Source organism: Perna viridis, chromosome 13 (genome assembly GCF_037379345.1).
Source record: "Perna viridis isolate PV_CMFRI_1.1 ecotype Kerala chromosome 13, ASM3737934v1, whole genome shotgun sequence".
Taxonomy (NCBI): Eukaryota; Metazoa; Mollusca; class Bivalvia; order Mytilida; family Mytilidae; genus Perna; species Perna viridis.
The window spans coordinates 12900314-12919283 of NC_142457.1; the positions used below are offsets into that span (position 1 = coordinate 12900314).

The 18970-nt window shown below is 32.6% G+C and overlaps 1 protein-coding gene across 2 annotated transcripts; it reads left to right on the forward strand.

Annotated features, from left to right (window-relative positions):
• Positions 1–3712: 3712 nt before the first annotated feature.
• On the forward strand, positions 3713–16789 carry LOC148599629 (epidermal growth factor receptor-like). 2 transcript variants are annotated; one of them, XM_088558620.1, is made up of 6 exons: positions 3713–3757; positions 3941–4049; positions 13683–13791; positions 14908–15072; positions 15725–15927; positions 16474–16789. In XM_088558620.1, the coding sequence occupies exons 3-6, from the start codon at positions 13694–13696 to the stop codon at positions 16608–16610; spliced, it is 603 nt and encodes a 200-aa protein (XP_088414746.1). In that variant the 5' UTR covers positions 3713–3757; positions 3941–4049; positions 13683–13693; the 3' UTR covers positions 16611–16789. The 2 variants fall into 2 exon arrangements, with proteins under 2 accessions (XP_088414746.1, XP_088414745.1); XM_088558619.1 differs by lacking the exons at positions 3713–3757; positions 3941–4049 and adding an exon at positions 9579–9738.
• The last annotated feature ends 2181 nt before the right edge of the window (positions 16790–18970 follow it).

The window sequence follows — 18970 nt, forward strand, 5'->3', positions numbered from 1 at the left end:
TAAATTGTACTTAAAGATTTCATACCACAAAATAAGGCTTTTGTTGGTGTTCGGGGATAATGAACCTTTGTATTTAGTATTCAAAGGCCAACATGGAGCCAAAATAAGCTAGCTAGTATAAAATGTAACTACAGCATAAATGAAGAAGTATCTATAAAATTGTACCACAAGATTTTATACCACCAAAAGTCAGGCTAAGATTGATGTTTGGGGATATGACTTCAGCTTTGATCGATCAAGATGGACCGGAAAAAGCATTGATCAGGCTTCCGGGATGCTTGTGTAAAGTAAGTATCTGTGGGAAAACGTGCTACAAGTTCGTGGTTGCAAAGTCCTGGTTTATATAAGAGGGTTAAGACACTTATTCTTATAGAAAAAGGGACAAAACGGGTAAAAATTGCGTCTTATTTTTTATATTGAAGTAGCTATTGTCTATTTCATTTGACCTATTTTATATTAAATAGTTCTTCGATCATTTTTATTCCAGTCAAAAACTCATGGTGTATTAAACATTAAATCACAATCCAAATTTAGTTCATTATTTAGTACATTTGTCATACAAAAAGTTACGTAAATATGTAGGAGTTATTCAATACAAAGACAGTTTCTGTCGCCGGAAGGTTGTAAAAAGGCAAACGATAATTTGACACATTTTAAAATAACTGCATAATAACTCATTATTGGTCATTATATGACAAATGTACTGATCAATGAACTTTAAATTGCATTCCTTCACAATTTACATTTGCAGCATATCTGTATGAAATTAAAAGGACGTTTGAAATAATATGTCGGCTGTTTTAAAAGATCTATAACATTTTGAGTATATATATTTTTTTATTTTTTTATTTTGGTAGAGTATGCCTATGCCCATTTCAATGATCCAACACAAATTTCACTATGTGATGTTTTATATTGTATTGTAATTACACCCAGGCGTATAATTTCTGAATTGCAATATTCCGTACTATTTACTTCCTTTAATTTAATCATATAGATATCATTGTTATTTGTTCATGTTTCTGCATATTCAAGCAGTATCATTTTGTTTATTGTTTTCTAATTATGATGAGAAAAAAATCAACGAATATGTTGAATAAAATATTCTAAATACTTGTACGACTTTGTTATCACATATGTTCTACTATCAAAACAAAGTGAACAAATCAAGCTATTTTCCTCATGTATATGCGAAAAAATCTTGTTTTCGTTAAAGCATCGACTTTAGAGCGAAATACTATTGTTCTTGGCATTTTTGGAACATGAAATGATCAATATGAAAATACGCATTGCAGCATTTACCTCTCAGATACCCGTAATTTTGTTGGACATCTTCTATGTGTTTATTGAAATCGAAGTATTGTTAAAAGTTTGTGTTCACTATCCTTTTTATCTATTCTCAATCCTTTCTAGCGTTTGACAGTGTTATTTTATTCATTCGTTTTTCGGCTACTGCAGACGTAACATCAGAGGTAACTTTTGTTACAAAATAACTTATTGGGCAAAGTCGAATGAGAAAGAACACATAAAGAAAATTAAACGGGTAACCCGGACTTTAATCAAGTTAGGATAGGTTGCACCAGCAGTTTGATCGTTAGAGAAAATATATTCTAATATTGTAGTTTTATTGGTCAGTATTGCATTACTATGATCATAATCAACTTACCATCAGAAAATCACCAAGCATAAATACCAGCAAATAACTATGCAAAATACTTTTTTATACGCCTGAATTAAAGACACCATCGTGGTCCATAGACACTTAGGTTCCATGCTATAACATGCATATCGTTTGCAGGCCTCGATAAAAGTCTACAAGATTGCATACCACAAAAGAATTTGGGGTTTAACAGAGATCCATAAAGTTATACCTCAGTTTCTTCTTTCGTCTACTTCGGCTTTGAATGCTATGATAAACTCGGCGGGTGTTTCTAGAAAAAGCAGAGGACACTGACTCTGCTAGTGCACCTGGTAGGTCCAAGCTCCTAATTTTTGTTGGAATCCGAGTTTCTCATTTGCTTTTGTTTCTTTGTAGATGCTATTTGGTTATTTTATGTTCTCTTTTGTGTGTCTTCTTCCCCTCTCTGGTCGTTATCCTTCGATTTGTTTTTTTTTTCATTTTGATTTTTACTAGAATCTTGGTTCCCTCTTCCATACATTATGGATCAGACAACGACTGACTTTAGTTGATATGATCAATACCTATCTAATTTAAATTGTACTTAAAGATTTCATACCACAAAATAAGGCTTTTGTTGGTGTTCGGGGATAATGAACCTTTGTATTTAGTATTCAAAGGCCAACATGGAGCCAAAATAAGCTAGCTAGTGTAAAATGTAACTACAGCATAATTGAAAAAGTATCTATGAAATTGTACCACAAGATTTTATACCACCAAAAGTCAGGCTAAGATTGATGTTTGGGGATATGACTTCAGCTTTTGATCGATCAAGATGGACCGGAAAAAAGCATTGATCAGGCTTCCGAGTGTCTGTGGGAAAACGTGCTACAAGTTCGTGGTTGCAAAGTCCTGGTTTATATAAGAGGGTTAAGACACTTATTCTCATAGAAAAAGGGACAAAACGGGTAAAAATTGCGTCTTATTTTTTTTATATTGAAGTAGCTATTGTCTATTTCATTTGACCTATTTTATATTAAATAGTTCTTCGACCATTTTTATTCTAGTCAGAAACTCATGGTGTATTTAACATTTCATGTATTAAACATTTAATCACAATCCAACTTTAGTTCATTATTTAGTACATCTGTCATAAAAAGAGTTACGTTAACATGTAAGAGGTATTCAATACAAAGACAGTTTCTGTTATCGGAAGGTTGTAAAAAGGCAAACGATAATTTGACACATTTTAAAATAACTGCATAATAACTCATTATTGGTTATTATATGACAGATGTAATGATCAATGAACTTTAAATTGCATTCCTTCACAATTTACATTTGCAGCATATCTATATGAAATTAAAAGGACGTTTGAAATAATATGTCGGCTGTTTTAAAAGATCTATAACATTTTGAGTATATATATTTTTTTTATTTTTTTATTTTCTACATGTATCCACGCACAAAGTCACAAAAACAAATATTGATACTATTGTAGAATTATGTCATATCAATCGGACTTTGTATGCTGTTTATAAAATAATATCTGTCAAAACCTAACCTTTGATGAGGGTAACTTGTGCCAAACACCATCTTAAGCCCTCAATTTCAATTTCAATATTTAAAAAAAAATGTTAACATCCAACATCTGCCTTTACCCCCAACGATTATACAAAGAATGAAGTTCGTTTAAAATTGGTTTTAGTGTATCATTGGATATAATGGAAACTCACAGTTAGAATAATGTCACACCCTTTCGACTCACATTTGCTAATAGTTATGAAATAGTGTCAGGATACATTTTTAACACTTTAATTATCCTAATACGCTATGTATATTGAGTACAAATATTCTCAGACGCCAAAAATGATTTTTTTTTCACTTTTTTGGCAGCTCAATAGTCGCTTAATTTACCAGTCTCGACGTGTTGAGTTGGAGTCAGATTTCTTTGTGAATGTCCATAACCACATTTTATCATTTCATACCCAATTAAATTCTCCAGAAAATATATAAATTTTTGTAAAATGTGTTTGGTTACAGCTTATCCATTAAATAACACAATGATCAGTTATACCTTGGCTATTGTGTTGGTTTATGGTTCTGCCAGAGGGAATGCCAGAGTTAACTGCGGGAGAGGTAAGGAAAATAGCGCAACTATTATCTAAAATTTTGTTATTATAGCTAGAAGATCCTCTTATATCTGCAACTAGATTTATAGTATTTACACTACAAAAACATTCCATCATATAAATTTGAAATTTAGAACAGAAAAAAGGAATCTTTCTGCCGACAAAGTCATTCAACAGACAATCATTTTAGTTTGCAGGACCAATAATATAGATTTTATCCATGCTGATAACATCGACAGTTTAAATCATTGTACTGAAATCTTTGGGAAAATAATAATTAAAGACTGGAAGTTTCACGGGTAAGTTTCGTATCATATTTTTGTGATTGGTCTCTTTGCTTTTCCTTGGACTTTTTATAGACAGTTTAATATCTTATTAGTATTCATGATATTAGATTAAAGTCCCTTCATCAAAGCCTTTTTTTATTTCGGAATTATCTGAATTGCAAACTGCGGACCGATCGACGTTAATGACGTCGCAGTTAGTAAAATAGTTAGAAAATAACCTTATCTTGCCCAGTTTAGGAGTAAACAATCAAATTAAATTATTCTTCCTTAAGGGTAATATGTAGTTGTTATCTACAGTCCTCCAAAAGTCAATGGTCAGTCAGCAGGAACATGACTATCAAAATATGGTTTTACATGACCATCCAAGATGTCATCACAGTATTTCAGACTACTGAATGTACTGTAAGTGATCTGAAAAGGAGTCTTAAAATCATTTGAAAAGCACCCCATACGGTAACACCAGGGTTTTTGTTTCAAAAACATGGTTTTCATTCAACGCTGTAAAACACATATCCGACCGTCAATAGGCTTAAACAGAAACCGGCTCTCATCTGACCAATAAATGCGCCTCCAGCTCCTTAAATTCCAGTGACGATAAGGTCCTGCCGGTGGCAAACGTGTTTGGCGGCGCCTCCTTGTCAGTTCTGGTCATTTCAATGGTCTTCGAGAACTGTAAAGCCTACGAATTACTGTCCTGTAACTAATGCAACCACAAGTAGGTCACATTCCTCATAACTGTCCTGATGTTGAAATGGGATGTAAACTTGTTTGACGGGCAAGGAAACGGTCTTCTCTAGGGATCGGTTTTCGGGGTCTTCTAGTTCTTGGAATTTATTTGAGAAAATATTTAGGTAATGTGCTATTTTTGGTGGAGTGTATATAATATCGTTTGTAAAAAAAAAACGTAATATGCATGTGAACAAACAAATTAACATTATAAGTGAAATATAAAGAGTTCACAAACCTGCTGCATGATTCTGAACGTTTGGCGAATTTTAGCTTTTCGCATTTTTGCTAGGTATGTTGGAAACGACAGCCCGATATATGTAACCTTGAAACCATTACAATATGCCTTCTGAATATTCCTCATTTCCATTATTTCTCTATAGATTTGTATTGCGAATTGTCTTTTGTTCTATATTTTCTTGATCTGAATTTGATATGGCTTAACTATATCATACATTCCCGTTAAAAAACGGTATAAGATATTTTAAAACCTATTCAATTGACATACTGTGAACGTATTACTTTTGAGGGTCATCAATTTTATTGCTTTACAAGGGTTTTGAAAACCAAGAAAAGGTTTCCAACGAAAAATAAATTGTAAAATGGAGTTGATTGTCAAATTCACAAATTCTAGGTTTTAGGAATTAACATTTTTCCCCAAACCATGAAAATCGGTGCCAAAAAATCAAAATACTTTCACAGTAAACTTATTATCAATTGTAGGAACAAATTCAACAACATCATAGGAATACATCCTTCTTGACTTCACATTTTAAACAATCCTAATTTTGGGGATTTGATACATCGCATCTACCCAAAAGAACTTGAGATAAAGGATATTACAGACACTGTGAAATCAGCCTCATATCTTGACCTACACTTGGAAATCGATGGTAAAGGAAAACTATTGACCAAACTTTACGACAAACGTGATGACTTTTCATTCAGAATTGTCAATTTTCCTTTCATCTGTGGCAACATCCCTCCGGCTCCTGTGTATGGAGTGTTCATATCACAACTCATACGTTATGCCAGAGCTTGCCAAACTAAGAAGACTTTTTGTATCGCGCTAGAACTTTAACAAATAGGCTTCTGCAACAGGGTTATGTTGCTACAAGAACTCGTGGATCATTATGGTGTACCCATCAGCACCATGAAAACTGATTTATTCAATGGGTCATAGTTTGCCTTTCCTCGTTTGTCTACCCCGGACTTGACTTTTTATGAGCAACTCGGCGGGTGTTTCTAGAAATGCAGAGGACGCTTACCCTACCGGTACACCTGGTCTATGCTCCCAGTTTTTAGTGGAGTCCGAGTTGCTCATTTACTTTTGTTACTTTGTATGTATGATTTTAGTTACTTTATGTTCTTTGTTGTGTATGTCTGTTTTCCATGTCTGGTCTGTCCCTGGATTACATTCTTTTGATTACCGCTATAACATTGGTTCCCTTGATTACTCTTTCACAGTATTCATGGTCAGAAACATATTCGGTTGTTAATTCTCACATGCATCAAACATTAAAGGATTTCAACGAATTCTTTTCGTACACAAAATAATTCTTAGGATTGCGTTAATTTAGGACAGTTGGTTAAATGCTTTGTTGTTTCGGAAGTTCTACCGTCGTCACCATGACCTTGTTGATCTGTGTCATACCCTGTCATACATTTTTTTTCCATTTTACCATACAGTACTTTCAAGGTGGTTTTTATGCCAGGAGAAGAAACTGATCTCCATTCCGGAGTGCTTGTACTTACCACACGTTTCAGGGGATATATTTCTCGCCACTGTAACAGTTTGCTTTCTCTTTCTGAGCATTTCTCGAAATCTTCCACTGTTCATATTACACAAGTAGATTATCTGTCACTACAACGTCTCCTTTTCTAATTGTCCCAAGGGAACTCAATTCTGATGTTTCCAGAGAGGTGTAGATAATGTCTAGTGATACTCTTCCGTTTCTGCAAATTAAAAAAAGGGAAATCATAACTACACACTATCTCAAACAAGATGCTAATTTCAATTCCTAAGTCATAAGGGCAGAGTGGTGACGATTCCCTGCATATTTAGATTCTCTGAAACATAAATAACTGAAGTGATTGTGTGAATTTTTAACTCATACGCACAACGTGTGTTATAAAACTCTTGCATATTTTCGACATAAATACAACCTAAAATCATACGAAAAATTTCCATATCTAACATTTGCAAGATCATTTGTTAAGATTTTTGTAATGTTCTACTTAATGCCATACTTTCTTGTTTATTCCATTCAACGGACTTTTTAACCGTGCAATACTTCCTTTTAAAGAGCAGCTTTATAAACTGTTTCTGCAAAATGCTCCCTCATTTTTTGCTGTCTATCGTAGGACAATTTGGAGAGACATTATCTGTATGAGTTAGGTAATTAGTATAACAAGTACACTTCAACAATGTTTTTTTTTTCATTATTATTTTTACCACTAGAACTTGTGTATAAAAGACAGATTCCAAATCTTCCTAGTCAAATGAGCTAAGCCTCATTAAAATGCATTGCAATTGTACAGTTCAAAGTTCATAACTTTCGTTCATTCTATGAATATGTAGAGACAAAATGACAGTCAATGTATGTTACTACAAATGCAACTTTGGGTTAAGATTTGTGATAAGTATTAATATTTCATGTATTTTTTCAAGTTTTTAACGAAGACTTGAGAAGCCCAAAGCATTTATTAATTAACTTCCAATTTAAGTGCATTTTTTTCGTAACTAACTGGCCAGTACGCACACTAAAACGTAAAGGCATATTTGTCAAACATATCAAATGTAACAAATGTGTATGCTTTGTAAACATTAACCGCGTCAAAAAGTAACACAATATATTTTCATTGTATTAAAATGCATGCAATATTCGTTAGAGAGACTTTGGCTCCAGTTAAAATGACCTCTTGTGTCCCTTACCCAAGGTCTACCTCCTTAAGTTTACTTTTATCTATTTAATTTAGTTGAAACTGTAGAAGATTGTAAATGTGTTTCCTTTATAAAAAAAATTAAGCTATTATATTAAATCATACTAACCGACCACTTCGGTTGCCTTTGATAGTGGTAAGATTTCCAACAATTTCCAAGTAAATTCGTCGTGTATTCCCTGGATGATTACAATACTGTGTTCAAAGAGTAATCAAGGGAACCAAGGTTATAGTGGTAATCAAAAGAATGTAATCCAGGGAAAAAGACCAGACATGTAAAACAGACACACACAACAAAGAACATAAAGTAACTAAAATCATACATACAAAGTAAAAAGTTCTTCGCTTCCTAAGGTCGTTTTTGGGGCTTGTTATGGGATAAGTAATGAAAAGTTCAATACGATATCTCGGTAAATTGCATTAATGTGATCAGTATAACGTCGATAGTGTTCGTGTTTAGTTTTAATAGCTGTATTTAATTGTTTACGTAACGTAGGTTTGTTCTAAAGAAATTTTTCGAACACTACTGTCGCAGTTTAGTGTTTTCCTAGTTGTTAAAAAATAACAACAACAACAACAAACAAATAAACTGAAAAAAAAATCAAAATACAATATACTTGTACAACAAGACTAATTTAAACTGGAGAAAATTGCATTATGATTTATTTTAATTACAAAATATACCAGTTTTATATATTGTAAATTTCGATATGCTTTACACGTTTTTCAAGGAGTAACCTCTCATCAGCAGTATTAAAATCAAATATATAGGAAGGTCATAATCAAAATATTATTTATATACAAGAAGTAATCAAAACCAACACTATCAAAAGAGGAAGCCAAATCCATCACCGGGAGGTTCTACCATATGCAATGCAAGGAATAAAGCCTAGGTGTTTTACCTATTTTTAAATTTGGGATACTGCGTTATTTCGTAAATGGGATAGATAAAATAACACCAATGCGGCAAATACGGATGAAATAATAAATTGTTCAAAATGAATGGACGCATACGTTTCTGAATGTACAACGTTTTGTTATTCGTATTTATCATTAAGTATCAGTATCTGTAAGAATCTGGCAGAAGGTGAAACGTGGTATGAAAATAAAACCATCATTTGATAGTTTAATTTGATTATTTTCAACATCAGAACCAGGAAACAGACGAGATTTTACATATCATGCTGGACAATCTAGTTACAAATTCATTAGTACAATGAAAATGTGAATTTCAAGAGCAGATAACTCTGTCAAGAACCTCATTTTTCTAAGATTCTATTGAAAAATTTCTGAGCAACGCCAGTAATGCATAGATCGGTCTTTTCAGATACAGAAAGTATCCTTGAGTTATATCACATTGTCAGATCAGCGGGTTTTTGACATGCATGTTTCTGATTTTTCACATTTTGCCTGATACTTATAAACACTTTCACCTGAAATGTTAAAACAGTATTCATGAATTCCCATAGGTTATTACATCTGTTTCATCAAGGTACTTATACTTATTTACTTATTAATTTTCGCAGTGTACTAATTTTCTCTATTCCCGTGGTGCACAGAAAAATTAATTCGTTTAAAAGCATTGGTTGTGTGTAGTATGCCACATCATCACGATTTTTTTCTTTGATATTACAACTTCGTCATATACCAGACAGATATAAATACTAAAATACAATAATTTAACCCAAGACGTTCAAACGTCAGACAAAATGATGTAAGCATACAATTTTACCCTAGGTAACCGATACTTGTGGTGGCGGAGATTATATTACTTAGACCGTATGATATGATGCTATTTCAGACATATAATGGCAATGGTATCAAAGAACATTATCAAACTCACTGGGCGTAAAATAATTGCGAAATGTTACAGCCATTAAATTTCAAATTGTCAATGATTTAGTATAAAGCGTAGCATCTAATCGGAATTTAGATACTTTGAATTACCTAAATTAGTGTAAAATGAATGATTTTCTTGGTATCGGTATTTTGTATTTGTTGGGATTTTTTGCACTTTCAGGGTCAGAAAAAGGTAGGATTTGTGGATCATATGTTACATAATTCGTTTCATTTATTAAATTAAAATCTCACGTCAGACTTGTCTGACACAGAATGATATCAGATTGTATTTCTCATATTTAGCAAATTTTGAATTATTACAAATTTCAAAATACTTAAAACACTGGGGATTCATTCCTTGTATTGCACATGGTAGAACATCTCGATGATGGATTTGATTTTCTAGTTCGATATTTATGGTTTTGAGTACTGCTTGTATATAACTTTTTTTATATGCTCTCCTTGTGTATTTTATTATAATGCTGTTGTTGAGAGGTTAAACATTGAAGTAGGTGTACAGCATATTATAATTTACAATATATATGATTGTTATTTTTTGATATTCTATCACTGATAAGCCATTGTTCGTGTTATGTGTGTAGCATTTGTCGGGAGTTTTTGTGCTTTAAGGGTCACAAAAATTAGGATATCGCGATCATAAAAGACTTGATTTTTAAGGAGGTAGACCTGGGGTAAGGGGCTTGACTCTTGAAATCATTGATATGTTTACGTCATATTCAATTTCAGCAAGGCCTATCAAGCTTTTATTTGAAATAGAATGCAATCAACCCAAGTTACTTTGAAGCTTAGAAGATATTGATATAAAATGCTGTACACAAACTTTCCAATGATTTGTAAGAGTTATGTCCCTTACCCTAGATCTACCTCCTTGATATCTTTTGATAAAAACAACACTTCTTACGTTTAAACCTCCGGTTCTGAGTATTAGAATCCTTCATTTCTTGGCAATATTTGCCCTTTATTAAAGGCAGAATTGATTGGTTATTAGTAACATTGTCCAGTACACTTTAAATAAAAACGCGTCAAATAGTTGCTATAACCTTGGTTCCCTTGATTACTCTTGCATAAATATGATATTTTACTAATAATTTCGTAATTACTTAGTTTCTCTCTCTTTTTTAATATCAAACATAATCTTCAAAACATAGGAACAGTGTTATTTTTGCCTTGATATTATCATATGATATCTTTTTTTTTACCATTCCTTTTTACAATTGCCGATAGTTCATCAGTTCTGTAATTTTGCTATTACCATTTATACAATGACATTAAAAAAATAAAAACAGCAAGTTCCACGAAGCGGCAAATGTTCGTTTGTTTTTCTCCAACTAACCGCTGCAGACACAGGCCTCTCAAAATTCCCGGGCGTTATTCAAATTATACATAGTTTGACCATCGGATTACGTTTAAAATCTTTCACTTTTCCCGATTTTTCAAGATTCTTGTATTTTCTGAGAGAGCTGGCTGTATCGTCTAGAGTTTTCGAACGTCAAACTCTGTTCGGAACTTGTAAGACCTAACCAAAATATGATGTCAAAGATTATGTTTCTTTGTCAGTTCTCTAGCAATAGAATTGTTTTTGCTGTTTTTTTTTATTGGTCCTTATGTTGTTTGTTACATTTCATGTAAAAACACCGGTAGGGTAAGGACGCTTACCGTTACCGGTACACCTTGTCCATAACCCCAGTTCTAAGTGGAGTCCGAGCTACTCATTTACTTTTGTTACTTTATATGTATTATTTTAGGTGTTTTGTATACTTTGTTCTGTTTATCTGTTTTCAAAGTCTGGCCTTTGTCACTGGGTTACATTATTTTGATTTCCGCTAGCATATTGGTTCCTTTGATTACTCTTTACAATCCTTTGTCACTAAATCCTTTCTATTTATAGTTGCGTCATACTCTTTTTGAGAGTAAATTACTTTATTCTCAGTTTAGAATTGTTGGACACGTCCAAATGCAAAATTAGTTTAGATAATACTGTAGGGAAAGTCATTAAAATTTAAATGTCAGATATAAATGTTTCTATAAATTTTCAGACTATATCTGAATTCATTAAATATTCTTATTTCGAAGCAGATTACTAGTATCATACGCAAATAAAACCAAATGACATTTATCGGAGCAATTTCTCCTTCATGCAGATAATAAAAAGTATAATGTTCATTAGGTATTTTGTAATTATCGACCAAAATGGGATTTATATCTTTGCTACATGTATGTGTAGACTGTTGCGCTACCTTCATGTATACATATCAAAAATAGAAGTTAAAGAGTAACCAAGGGAACCAATGTTATAGCGGTAATCAAAAGAATGTAATTCAGGGACAAAAAACAGACATGGAAATAGACATACACAACAAAGAACATAAAGTAACTAAAATCATACATACAAAGTAACAAAAGCAAATGAGCAACCCGGACTCCACTAAAAACTGGGAGCATGGACCAGGTGCACCGGTAGGGTAAGTGTCCTCTGCTTTTCTCGAAGCACCCGCCGAGATGCTCATAAAAAGTCAAGTTCGGGGTAGACAAACGAGGAAAGGAAAACTATGACCCATTGAATAAATCAGTTTTCATGGTGCTGATGGATACATCAAAACGATCCACGAGTTCATGAGTTCATGTTAAAGATATATTTTCTTTTTGTATGCATTGCTATGGTAAAAATATGATATGAAACATAATATTTGGATCTACATTAATAAAAATATCTCGTGTACAGCCATGATACTGTCAGGTACATTTTGAATATATTAGAATTTGAACAGATTTACTATATGCTGGATAACACGTGAATTTTTTATGGAAGCAAACATTTGATGTTGATTGGTGGCTGGTTGAAATTTGAAATATTCAAAGCAGGATCTCAATTGCATTGAGATTAAAATACTTGACAAACCACAGAAAAAGACAATCCCCGGACAGCGTCTGACGTTCGAAATTCACTCTAGACGCTGCAGCCGGCTGCTCTCTCAGAAACAGCAAGAATCTTGCAAAGTTTGGAAAAGGTAACTGATTTAACGCGACGTATTCCGATTGTCAACGAACGTTTGATTTGAATAATGCCCGAGATTTCCGAAAGACTTCTCTGCAGCGGTAACTAAGAGAGGAATGGAATGTCTGCCGCTGCGTGGAGCTTGAGGAAAAGAATGGATAAACAATATCTCTTGACCTAATATTTAATTTTTGTGATTGAAGAAAAGAAAGATAATAGGGCATGACTCATATATGAATGATAGTTCCCTGAAACAAAATTAAAAAACAAACAAAAAAAAAAGTGTTGTCTAAGCACAAACTGTATCAGGAATATAAAGCTTATGATTTTCCTAGTCTCAATTGTATTTCATGCAAATTGAGTCCCTTTAATCTCTTTGATATAATTTAATGCAGCTTGATTGACTTCACAACTTTACAGACAATCCATTCAAAACAATATGATTTCGTGTCGTGTTGAAAGAAGACATGGCAATACTGCAAAACCCGATAGAATTATTGGACAACACACATTGTGAACTACAACAAGAGGCTCTAGAGAGCCTGATTCGCTCACCTTGGGAATTTATAGAGTGTGCGTGAACAAATAAACTAAGGTTTGAGAGTTTTCTATACTCAAATCATGCCTTAAGGATCAGAGAGCTAAAAAGGGAACATAAAATAACAAAGTGAACAAGACGATCTAACCAAACGGTGTAACAAAGAAAAACGAAAAGAACACGACAGAAACCAGAATAAATTCGGATAATTCGAAAAAGAGAGCAGTTTTTTCCTTCTAGTAGACACCTGTCACAATGCTCGTTGAAGGTGAAGTCAGGTGACATTGGAATAATATTTATATATGACAGACGGATTTCATTTGTTATGTTGGTAATGAACAATATATAAGTCAATCCGATCAAAGTGACGACAGTATATACTCTTTAAAATAACGACACAAATTCCAACTTGAATTGCGATAAGGCATATATTGAAATGATATAATGACATAAACAATTAAAGCTATATATATAACACATGTGCAAACATAAAAAACTCTCATTTTCAAGGGGAATAATACTACAGCATTATAATGAAGTTTAGGGTATTTTAAATGAACTCATTATGTTATTTATTTTTCAGTTTGTAGGACAATGGATTACGATTATATCAATTACTCCAATGTCGAGAAACTCGTTGGTTGTACAAAGATTCTGGGAAATATTGAAATTGTTCAAGCAACATTTGACGGGTAAAAGTAGTTTATAGCATGTATTAACATTTTTTACCATTTCCATTATAACTTGTCATAATTTGTTATGCTAATTCCCGAAGCAACATAATCAATGATAGATATTGTAAATTACAAGTGTATATGTTTGACTTTTGCATATATTTAGCAGAACTCTATTATTTTTATTCATTTTTCTTATGCTCTCACGTATAAATACTTTACGAAATATTTTAAGATAGTGTACCTATTTCATCGTGCGCTAAGACTTTTTTCTCTTATTTGGGTATTCTATGCGATGGATAATTCCATCTTACGAATGTATTAACCCTACAAATGGCACAATATTTGACGTATATAATTCCATGCATTATTAATTAATTTCCATACTCATTTACTTTTGAATTGATAAACACAACCTAACATTAAAAAAATCATGGTTTCAAAATAGCCCTCCTTCTGTCGTAGCAAAAGGAACTGAGGACTAATAAACAAAACAAATAGCATAAATATAGTATCAAAGGAGAGCAGTATAAAAATTGAACTGTAAACAATTCTGTAAATTTGTCAAACGCACTTGAAACTGTCACTTTATGTCAATTGGACTATATATGTATTTAAACCCGGATAAACCGAAGACATGCCTTAAATTTACCAATATTCAATAGGGGTTGGGTTGGTTTAGATAAGTTTCACTCTATCAGGTTTTTATTATATAAAATTATGGCTTTCGATATCAATCACATGTATGGTAGTTTTATCTTTTGCTATTATTTTTGTTTAAACAACCAATTAAAGATCTGACAATCATCCACAAAAGGTTATAATGGAATCTTAAGCGAAGATAAATCATATATTTTAGCATTTTGAAAGTTAATAACTGCAGGGCTGAAACAATTATGAAAGGACTTAGGGTTTTGAATTCATATGTTTTTTTCGGGAGCGTTTAAGGTTTCACCTTTCTCATATGACAATGTATGAATAATAATCTTCACAATCTTCACGTAAAAAATCATTTCCGTCACTTCTTCTAAGCTGTACAATTTGAATAAGTTTTGCATCATACAAAATATTATATGTTACTTGTAACAAGGACTTTAATTTTACTGATAATCAAATTGTGCTTTATACTTGTAGTGATTACTTCCTTAATGTTCCGGGGTTACATCCGGGACAATTGAATAGTTTACAATCAATCAGTGAGGTATCTGGTGTAATAATTATCCAAGGAATTCACAAGGATTTTAAATCATTGTATTTTCTTCGGAATCTCACCACTATTTATGGGAGAGCAGCGCAAAAGTAAGAATTTTAAAATTGAAATTTTGAGTGTTATTCATATAAATGCTAAGTTTCAGTTTATCATTGCTTTCTTTCTGCTGGAGCATAAAGGAAAAAAATAAAAAAGGATGATGCAAACCAGATTGTCGTAAAAAGGGTTCAATGCTATCATTTCTTCGTTTTCTCACACATTTTTGACATAATATTAGCATTTCCAACAAAAGGATATGAAGATATATAATTGCCGTTTTATTACTAAACAATATATTCACATGTTCAAAATTATTTAGTAGTTATAAATTATGTTGAAGTAGAAGTACATTTATACTATTTTATTAGGGAAGATGCATTATCTACCCTGGACTTGACTTTTTATGATCAACTCGGCGGGTTTTTTTTTTCGGAAAAGCACCTCGAATTGTTCATTTGTTACTTTGTATGTATTATTTTGATTATTTTATGTTCCTTGCAGTCTAGGCTTTGTACCTGCATTACATTCTTTTGATTTCTGCCAGAATCTTGGTTCCCATGATTACTCTTTCAAAAGGGAGCTGACAGTTGCTACTTGGGAAGCGATATAATATATAAATGGAAATATTGACACAAATTACAAGATACGCCAAGTAAGATTCATTCGTTTTTGTGATATTAAATCTTTAGAAAAACATTGTAGGTTCCAAGGAATGTCATTCTCTGTAGCATTCACATCGTTGGAATCATTGAATCTTTCTGCGCTGCGAAGTATTAGAAATGGTAATGTTGCGGTTGTAAAAAACGAAAATCTGTGTTATACAGATGAAGCCAATTTTAAAGGAATTCTTAGACAGAAATCGCAGAGAATTGTGGTAAAAAAGAATAAACCAACATTGGAATGTAGTAAGTAGATTATATAGGTTATTTTATTTTACAAAACACAAAACGAAAAAGTCCTCATTGTATTGAAATCATGTATTTGCGTCACGCGACAAGTTCTAAACTAATTTTACTTGCAACATGGAGAGGAAAAATGGTTTCTGCATTGCCAAATAAATATGTCATTGATTACATACATATATATATTATATAATTATACAGCTACCAGAAAAAAATTAAATAAATCAATTGGCCTTTCATATGTTTGTGAGTGGTATGTTACGTCGACATGTCGTCTTGTATGACCTACTTTATGAGCGTCTTATGTTGTAAGGTATAATCATGTGACGTTAATTAACTTCGGACTTTGTCGACAAATATATATGTTTGAAATACCTGATAATTTATACATTGTATATAGACAGCTGGTGCATTGTAGTGACAATTCTTTTACGTTAAGGTACAATTCAAATGTTTTAAGCACCACGATTTCACGAAAATATAAATTACGAATTTGTTTAGTTTTCAGCGAAATAAAATGTCTACTTTAATGCTAAATACATTTTTCAGAAATATTGGGTAATGTGTGCTCATCTGTGTGTTCAAGTAGTGGATGTTGGGGCCCAAGTAGGGATAACTGTGTTGGAAGCATAACAGAAAATAACCTTGTTGATGATACTGTTAAAAATGGAACATATTTGATTTAAATTAGGTGTAAAAACAAAATCCATTCCAAATTAGGAGTATCTCTGAGAGGGAGGGGCCTACAACTCAGGCACTTGTTTCATTAAAAAATAATAAGCCGTTTTTCATTTATTTGGTGAGTCTTAAGTGTCATGCCGATGAGGCTTATGAGAAAAATAAGAATAAATTAACTCTTTCTCTGTTTTGTTTTCTGCCTGAAAACATAATAAAATGAACACGTGCCCAGACCTGTCAATACTGAAGTACATTGCAGTTTTTTGGTGGTATAATTTAGCTTATATTAACAAGTAACTATGGACGACGGTTCTATAATGTTCAAAAACAATCCTTTGAAATATGAACATTAAGAACTACTGCTATATATTAATAAAGTGGTAATCAAATGAATGTAATCCAGGGACAAAGACGACCAGACATGAAAAAACAGACATACACAACAAAGAACATAAAGTAACTAAAATCATACATACAAAGTAAAAAAAGCAAATCAGCAATTCGGATTCCACTAAAAACTGGGAGCATGAACCAGGTGCACCGGCAGGGTAAGTTTCTTCTGCTTTTCTAGAAACACCTGCCGAGTTGCACATCGATCAATAAAGCGATTCAACATGTTAAACAAGCCTTAGGTACAACTACTTCAGAATTAGATAAAAGAAACTTTAAAGCTATTTTTTTTTTCAGTTTAAAATTGAATCAGATATTTCGTGCAGAAAGGATATGTTTTGTTTTTCTAATACCTTGCACTGCAGGTTAGCTTTCTTATTATTATAGGAAGTTTTTGATATTCAAACCGATAGCTTGCCCTGTAGAGTTTTGTATACAGTATGCATGTATCCTTTATAAAATAAATCCATTCCAGAGAACTAGGAAACTTTTAATGATTAATAGATTAGAACAAAAACAAGCAAACAAACAAACAAAACAAGCACGGAGTATACAAAAAAAAAAAAAAAAAAACAAAAATATACAAAAACCAGATAGAGAATAGTTCTACTTGTTCTAAACATTTAATTCGTAGAAATGTAAAAAGTTCTTTCCCTATGCTTATGTTAGTTAGTAAGACCTTTAATTTTCATTATACATGATATACATGTATACATTCTTAGATATAAATGCATACATTCTTGGATATACATGTATGTAATGAAAAAAGTTGAAATATTTAATGCAAGTACAACACACAGTTCTAAGTCTACTGTGTTTCATTGTCTACATAAACTTGTGTCAAAATTATTTTTACTTTGGAGGAGCACAAGCCATTTCAAAGAATTCAAATGCGTCAATTCCGGTTAAGTATTCATATACACGGGAACCAAAATGTTGACAGTTGTCTTTCAAAACGTTGTATTTTCTGTCTAATTCTTTTTTATCGTACAACCAAGTAATCAACTCCCGAATGCTGTGTTGGCCTCTGCCTTTCTTCAGTTGTTCGATTGGGTCCGGTTTTCGCTCATCTCCCCCGCGTTTCTTTCGCACATCAAATTCATTCTTTCTACATTGCAGTATGAGGCCTTTTCCATTTTTTTCAATTGACCACCAACTTTTCGTAGTCTTAATGACAAGAAACATGTGATAGATGAGGGAATCCGTTTTTTGGAAAGGGAATAACGGATTCTTGTACGCCAAAACGTCTTGTATATTACCATCCTCAATATACTCTTTAAATTTTGTCAGATCATCTTGTTTGTTTTCTTTGGGGAATGAAGGGTTTTTTTCATCATAAAAATAGAGAGTGTATTGCCAATCTGCACCAAAGGGACTTCCTTCAACGTCTGCCATCTATAACAAAAAGGTTAAAACTACTAGTATGTGGACACAATTTTAGCGCTCGGCGGGTGTTTCTAGAAAAGCAGAGGACGCTTACCCTACCAGTGCACCTGGTCCATGCTCCCAGTTTTTAGTGGAGTCCGAGTTGCTCATTTACTTTTGTTACTTTGTATGTATGATTTTAGTTACTTTATGTTCTTTGTTGTGTATGTCTGTTTTACATTGTCTGGATTACATTCTTTTGATTACCGCTATAACCTCGGTTACCTTGATTACTCTTTAGCTAGAGTCACAGTAACATTGAGTGCCTGACGACATTCCTACATTTTATTTCAACATGAAAATCAATTGCAGTTAATCATGGGAAAATATCACAGAAAAACATATTTTTCCTATGGCCCATGTTTGTATTGGAAAAAATGTACTTAATCAATAAATGTTTATGTTTTTTTAAGATAACTTCAAAAGTCAAACATAGGGAATTTTAATAAGAAAAATAACAGTGAGTAGTAACTAACAATAAAAAAAGTGTAGACAGATGAATTCAGGTTTAAATCAATCAAAGGATAACCCGAATTGTACAGTGGAAGCTAGT

Coding starts and splice junctions, on each gene's coding strand:
- LOC148599629 (XM_088558619.1), top strand. CDS start 9,669: ATGAATGATTTTCTTGGTATCGGTATTTTGTATTTGTTGGGATTTTTT. Junction 13,792..14,907: donor GTTCAAGCAACATTTGACGG/GTAAAAGTAGTT, acceptor TTATACTTGTAG/TGATTACTTCCTTAATGTTC. Junction 15,928..16,473: donor TAAACCAACATTGGAATGTA/GTAAGTAGATTA, acceptor TACATTTTTCAG/AAATATTGGGTAATGTGTGC.